General features: G+C 41.9%; 1 protein-coding gene across 4 annotated transcripts in view; it reads right to left on the reverse strand.

Annotated features, from left to right (window-relative positions):
- Positions 1-7,440, reverse strand: part of bicd1a (bicaudal D homolog 1a) — a 33,222-nt gene extending 25,782 nt beyond the window's left edge. For all 4 annotated transcript variants that reach the window (XM_078256181.1, XM_078256182.1, XM_078256180.1 and 1 more), the window contains exon 1: positions 7,225-7,440. In XM_078256181.1, coding sequence (XP_078112307.1) covers positions 7,225-7,440 — 216 coding nt within the window. The remainder of the gene's footprint in view (positions 1-7,224) is intronic.
- Positions 7,441-8,008: the final 568 nt, after the last annotated feature.

Genomic DNA, 8,008 nt, shown 5'->3' on the forward strand with positions numbered 1-8,008 from the left:
GATTCCCTCCATGGCCACAGCACATGGAGCTCCTAGCTGAGCAGAGCAGCAGCGGTCTGCCATGATCCGCCCGATGACACTAAACGCATCACGACAGATATCTGCGAGCATTGTGAACTGGCGCCACAGAGGGAAGCCAAACTCTGTTCATCTAAACACACTGCCCACACAAAGATGACACAGAGCTGGATTAAAAGTAACCCTTTAAGTTGGCTTTATTTCCATGGCTGACTGCCATCCAGCAGACACAGTTTCATCTCTAAAAAAAGCTTTGTAAGTGATTCAACAGCTGTTCCGTATGATCCACTTTGAGGCAATCACACGGAATCTGTCAGACGTGTTTTATCAACATGCACTGATTTCCACAATGCATGCTACAGTGTACACACTAGTGCGCAGCTTAGCTCAGTACACTCTCACCACACAGAGCAGAAATCGATGCATAATTCCCACTTCACTCCAGGGAAGGACCATTGGGGAAGATGGGGAGGGGGGAGCACCACAGGAGATGAAGAGGGGGATGGTGGGCTCATGGTGTAGTGCACAAAACCCAAAGAAGGGAGTAACACCATCTCATGAGATATTGATTCAGCGCTGCATCCATGTTTACTGCCCTTTCTCGAGACCAAGCTAATGTAAAAGAAGAGCAAGTGCAGAGGAGAGGGGAGAGAAACCTGTAATGTATTCTTTCTCCTCATGCAGGAAAGCTTGATCTACAACCACAGCTTCTCTCTTTTGCAATTGTTGTCCTTTAATGGAGGCCCCATCAAACTCACCAGGGTGTACTGAGCTTCTTTTTTCATAAAGTTCATAAATGTTAGGAAGTATTTAAGTTTCGCTAAGCCTTTTCTTTAATGGTGATTCCCTACTTTAAAGAAAAAAATGCCAGATGTGTCCTCCCTGCCTAACACCAAACAGCAACTCTGCTGCTTCAGAGTCTTGTCTGCTTCAGCAGAAATGTAACTGCAGTTGGTGGGGGAAATATGTTAAACACCTCTGGAAATGTAACTCCTCATTTCTTTTTCTTTTCTTATTTAAAGATTATTTTTTCATTTTAGGCCTTTATTTTGACAGGACAGCTGAAGACATGAAAGGAGAGAGAGAGGGGGAATGACATGCAGCAAAGGGCCATAGGTTGGAGTTGAACCCCGGCCTGCTGTGTTGAGGAGTAAACCTCTAAATACTGACGCACGTGCTACCAACTGAGCTACCCGGATGTCCCTACTTCCTCATTCCTAATATATTTTGGTTGTGTGTTGTTCTTTACTGTATGAGACAGAAGGTTTGAAAACCAGTGTGACTTTGACAGGTCCTTCACTGGGCTTCATAATTTATTTTGAAGGAGGACAAGTCAAGCAACAGCTTCACACCCTCATCACTGGTGCCTGATGACCGAGCAGTCGCATGATATTAACTTGATTTATGCAGATAATGTGGAGAAAATGCCAGAGGGAATGGGCTGACAGCAAATCAATCATCTACAGAACAGTCAACGTGTGTTGTTGCTATTTGTGAATTTGACAGCTGACCCCTGAGAATAATGCACTTTAATAACATACTTTGCAACATGATCATTTCCCTGCGCACCAGAACAAGACCAGGCTTTCCAAAAGCAAAGAACAATTGTATCTGGTTCAATTTGAAGATGAGGCCTGACAAGATGGAATTTCGTGTGATCGCGAGAATCCAGCTGCCGTGCAAGGTAAGATGCTTGGTGCATATCCCAGTATCCCAGTTTTCAGATTCTGGATGTTTGCCAAGTAAATGTCAGGGAGCAATGGTTGTAAAACGCTGGATGTGATAGCATTCACCCATAGTACCTGAAGCACTATGGGTGATAGTGTTTTTGTGGCACTAATAGTACTAATGCTAGTGCTAATATCACCAGGTAGTATTAATAGCAGTGGCTGTATCTTAGAGGTTCATAGGCAACATACTTCTTAAAAAATCATGAAATGTAAACTGTTTGTGTAAAACCGTGCTAGCTATCAAAAAGTCTTGTGACCAGTATGATTTGAATAATTTTTCTACGTGAAAGTATGATGAAGCAAAAGGGTTCCAAAGAGGGGTGGGTTTCAGCACTGTTTGCAGCATTTTTTTCTATTGTTGTGTATGTGGAAATCAATCACAGTGTTTTGCGATTTTTCGTGACGACCATTAGTCAAATCGCTAAGAAAAGTCATAGCACACCATTGTCAGCAAATACTGTGAGTCATGAATGTTGAGTGTGTGCAGACTCTACCAAGAATAGCGTCGAGGAGACGGATGACTACACAGCTGCAAGAAACACAAAAACAGTCTTGGAGCTGAAGATTTCATGCTGACCTGATGAATTATGACTGAAGTTGCCGTGTGAAGATGTATTTTGACATCTTTCTTGGCCTAAAGACTTGAGAACATAACTGACCTGTGAACTGCCTGCCTCTTCTCAACTCATCACAAATGCCAATTCTTCTGCAGACTTTTTAAAATGTATAAGAGATTAAAAGAGGAGTTATCTGAAATGACTTAACCTCTAACCCTAACCCTAATCCAGACCTATGAGTTAAAATGTTTAAAAGGCAAAGATTATTTTCTTTGTGTGGGAAACTAAAAAGACTTACTAATTAGAGACTAAGACTAACTAATAAGTGAGTACAGGGCATACAATTACTTTATGAATACAAGACTGCTCTTCAGGTGCTCTCAATCTACCTTGTTTACATTGTGATTAAAACATCACTGTACGCCATATGAACACACTGCTCTTCCCACTCTGCAGTGGCGGCATCCTCCTCCTTGCGCCTTTTACTGTGTCCTATCTGAGGTTGATCTGCCCAGAGACAGCACTAACAAGCCAGAACCACGGGGTAATGGTGTCTCCGTCACTGCTTAGGCAGCAATCCAGAGACATACAGTACACACACACACACACACACACACACACACACACACACACAGATACAAGGAATGAGAGAGTGATGGGGCCGGCAGGCAGGGAAAGAGATAGAGAAAGAGACGAGGAGGAGGCTGAGTGAAAGAGCTGGGTGAAGGGAAAATATATAGGGGGGAGAGGACACTACAGAGCAAGGAAACACTTCTGCTTTTAGAACCAAAACACGCTCTTTGCATTCAATTTCTGCTTGGGCCCTGCAGACAGCAAAGATATGCACACAGCTTCTCCTAAAGATCAACGCAAAACCACGACTATGACCACGTGATGTCAAGGAAATATTTAGTTTTTTCCCCTTATTTTCTATAAATTGAGGAGACAAGCAAATAGGCCATGAATAATTCAAAAAAACAAACATCTTTGTCTGTATTAGATTTTAGAAATGTATTTGGCAGCTATTTACAGTCCTTTTTAAGCTAAAATGCCAAATAATTACAGTAAATTGGGAGAATTTGCAGAAATGAATCTCTTTGGATTTAGGACTAGTGGTCAAATAAAATAAGCTATTTGAAAATGTCAACTTAGGTTCTCGTAAACTGTGAGAGGAGAAAGTAATTAAATGATTGGTAGATTAATCAATAATGAAAATAATCGTTAGTTGCAGCAAAGATTTCCACTGGAGGATGTTGGTCTGTTTCTCCCTGTCATCATGGCCTTTTGTTATGTCATTTTATTGTGACTGATATTAAATATGGCCAGATAAAAAAACTCAACCATGTGTGTGTGCGTGTGTAGTACAAGCAGAGTTGTTCTCCACCAGCTGGGACTTGGACTGAGGGCAGACAACCAGTACATGCAGAACATATGTGTCACCACGGAACATATGCAAACATAGTATTAACACACTTGCAAATCTGGCCAGCTTGCACATGCACACCTGCACACACAATGGCATAAGCGAATAAAAAAAAAAAATACATGCATCAGGCATGAAGTGATTGTTTTTACACATATGATGCAGCAGTCTGCTGTCTGTTTTGAGCATATATAAATAACTCAATATCTGGTTAGACATACTCATCAGTTTTTTTTTGTGAAAAATGAACACTGACTGGACAAAACAGGTGAAACAATCTATTCTCTAATGAAAGAAAAAAAGCATGGCGAAACTGATTTTTGGCCTTTTATAGGAATAACCAACAGTTCTAGGCCACTCAGTCCCAGAAGCAATTGCAATTTCCATCTGCAGTTTCCGTGCCCTTTTATAATGCACCTGTCCTAGAGTACGGTGGGGGTAGATGTGATGTTATTGTACTGGCAGGTTTGCACTCTGCCATTCAGTCTCATATTCATAAACGTGCGACAGACAGATAGGAAGCAGGAGGTGTTTCTTTCTGTGGAAGTAATATCACCTCGGGAAAATGTTCCCTCTCTCAGGCGAGAGCAAGGACAGACAGACAGACAGACAGAAAGATAGACTGACAGACTGACAGACAGAAAGACAGACAGACAGACAGGTCGGGAAGCAGAGAATAAAATTGCTGCAGATGTTAACAGATGACAGATCACAACAAAGAGCACTGCTGCTGTAATAGCAGCTGACATTTCTAGAGCTACGAAAATTAAAGTTTAACTACACAGGATTTACAAATGATAAAAGCAAGTAGGGGACTAATAAAGAGGCCAAAAGCATCATATTTTATGTTAAGTGACTTCATTATCCTTTGATTAAAAGGCTGCAGGCAGCAGGCATATCCACCCATCTGGTCTGTTGTATCCTAAAGTTTAGAAGGAATATAAACGGCCGCTCTTCAAGCTCCGACTCTTTACCTCTTGTCATTTTTGTCTTCTGGCATCTAAATACTTTTTATCATACTTTCCCCTTGATTCTTTCTCCTACACAGCCAAAAATGTTTTTCTGCTTCTTTCTCTTCTCTATCTTATCATATTCTCCATATCATCTGCCACATCACCCATCACCCATCATCCAATAATCAAGTGTGAGATATCAGCTGGACAGTGCTCTGCTGCCGGCTGTATAAGACTGTCTCTTTATACATGCTGTTGTGAGCTGTGAGATCATTCTGATTCTGCGTGTGAGTCATAACAAAATGTCCAACTAGTCAAGCAGTGGAATAAAAGGACACAAGGAAGAAAGTGGGAGATGTAAATATATAACCATGTATGCATAATGCAACATGCCAGCCACCAAGGCTGAGCATGTGATGTTATCATGTTTTTTCTTCTTCATTTGGCTATGAGCCAACAGTGCAAGAAACGCCCACAGATGGAGTCCAATGTTGCATCTTAAAATGAGAATACATTTTTCCCCATATTTTGTCATGCAAAGAGTTTGGCAACAATTACATTTTTTTCATGATTAACTTTATATATATTTTTTTAAATAGACAGTTTGAGGTAAATGTAAATTGCTCATATTTCAGCTGTTCATTTCCCCATCAGCCACATGTAAGGTAGAGTCGATACAAGTCTCAACTGTTTAAGAGCAGGATTGAACTAGCTAGTGCTGTTCAAATATGAATCAACATTCTGTTACTGTTACCTCAAATGTTTTCAGGAACATATTTTAGCTTACTGTTTGGCTGTAAAATGAGAGATTGCTGCAGGTGGTCGGGCGGGCGACCGTGCATGGTTTTGGCTCAACTGTTTTCAACATGGCGGCCGGGTACCAAACTTTCTTATTTTACAGCTAAACAGTACACTAAATATATATAATATGTTTTCTGATAAGATTTGAGGCAATACAGTGACATAACCTTGACTCACATTTGACCGCAGTTCAGTGTTAGACACTGTTTTGGACTCTTCGGCTCTGATTGGTTGGTTCCTTCCGGTGCGGTGGAAACTTCCAAATGCCATTAGGAGCACAAGGAGGAGGCAGAGGAACATTCTTTTTTCTACACATTATCTGTCTCATCTATTACTTTCAGGATATAGGTTAGTGACAGTTTCAGCATATGACAAAAAAAACTTATTTTTATAAAAATTACCAACTGCACCCTAAGGTACAGTACTTGAGTAGTTATACTACACTTAGTTACTTCCCACCACTGTCTAGCATCTCTCTTTCTTAATTTAAGTCATTTGATTATTTAACACAGAGTTCAGACATTTGTAAACCATTGCTTAGAAGAAAAAGTATGCTTTTTACTTTCTCAAGCAACTTCTATCTTACTGCCTGGTGTACGCATGATTCGAGATGACACTGTATAAATAATGATGAGAATGAGAGTTGACAAGTTGGCAGCAAAGACTGAATTTCCCTCTCTCACACACACACACACACACACACACACACACACACACACACACACACACACACACACACACATAAACTTTGCCTTCAGCTCCTTCTCTTGGCCCCTTGGCTCTAGCATCTCCATAAACAACCTTGGGCTCTGAGCCCTGTCAGCATCCGTCTCTTGTTACTATATGCACGTATGCATTAATGACTGAATTTTTATACATAGCCGTGTATTATTCAGTCTGGATCACACAGCACTTTTCTCCACTTTAAAGCATTGGCATGTGGACTTTTAAAGTATGTTACAGACAGATAATGCATCAACAGCACAGCATTTTGGTACAGGAGTAAAAATGTGTGTGTTATCTAAAAACCTCAATCTTCACAGTATGTCTCGACGTCCTTGTATCTTGGAGCCACTGCACATACTGCAGTGGACAACTCTGAAGATCCAATTACTGAGGGACTTCTGAGGGAGAAAAAAAACTATATCTTGGCACACCAACACCAAAAGGCTCAGTCAGAGTCCCAAGTAGAGAGTTGCCTGAAAGTAATGACTGTTGCTATGCACACACAGGGAAGGAATCTTAAAACAATGAAACACAATGGTGTGGGAGGTGGGGGGAGTTTTTGTGTTCTTGCAGAGTCCTGGGCTTGCAATACAATGTCTTATACTGCTGCCAATAGATTCACTGCAGAGAAACAGCATCAATTATTCACTTTTTCATGATAACAGATTCAGGGGATGAAACCTATAGCATTATGAGAATAGATAGGCCTACGTTAAACGTCCACAGATTGAAGGATTTCCAACTAAATTAAATGTAAGTGATATTAAACATCATTCAGTATGTTTGGGGATCCTGGAGACCACATAACTGCTGGTTCCCATTCCCCACCCCGCTGCGTGCATATGAACGCAACAAACAAGACATCATCACTCATGTTTGCGTTAGGTGGACACTATAGACTGTATATAAAACTAGGTGGACCCCCGCTATGGCAATGCAGCTGGTCACACACACCTGCCCGCAGTGCGCTCGCGGGCCACAGTGTCCAAAAAAGCAACAGCAGCTCCTTCTCTTACCTCTTGCAATTGCTCCAACTCCTTCCTGAGAGTCTCCTGCTCGATCTCCAGGTCTGCATACTTCTGCTTCAACGCCTGGTTCTCCTCCAGGACAACAAGACCGCATTCCGCAGCCCGGATCTTCTCCCGGTTCGCCTCGGCCAGTTCATGGGTGAGCCGCTCCAACTCGGCCCGGTACTGATCCGCCGATTCCCCGCATACTCCATCCGCGGCCATCGCCCCTCTCTCTCTGTGTCTCTGTCTGTGCCCCTGTCACTCTGCGGTTCCCTCCCGTCTCTCCACCGCTCTGGACAGATCCACAGAGGCGGGCGGAGGCTGAGAGATGCTGGATATCCGCCCCCCTCTCCTGAGAGAACCAGACAGGCACTGGAGACACAATAAAAAAAATAAAATAAGATCGATTATATTTTTCTCTGCGATATTATTAACAGCACCTAACAGCAGATACATATCATTAGAACGACCATACCAGCTGATAGATGAAGCCCTGCGACTTAAAATCAGGTCAGTGGCTTCTGTGTGACACTCAGCAAAACAGAGAGCAGCATTTCTGATTATTCATGAGTGAAAGGGCGCCACCTGTCCTCTGCTGTGAGACAGAGACATAACATAACAGCTTTTTATAGGACCTGCATCAGTGCAAGATTTACTGTCCTGCATGCTCGAAGTATTTACAATATATAGTTATGCACTGGTTATGGCTAAAAACCTTACATAAATTATAATAAATCATTTCTCAATGGAAGAGCGAGTAACAGGATAGTTTTCATTTTGCATGTCCAGT

This window comes from Sander vitreus, chromosome 8 (assembly GCF_031162955.1).
Source record: "Sander vitreus isolate 19-12246 chromosome 8, sanVit1, whole genome shotgun sequence".
NCBI classification, from domain to species: Eukaryota; Metazoa; Chordata; class Actinopteri; order Perciformes; family Percidae; genus Sander; species Sander vitreus.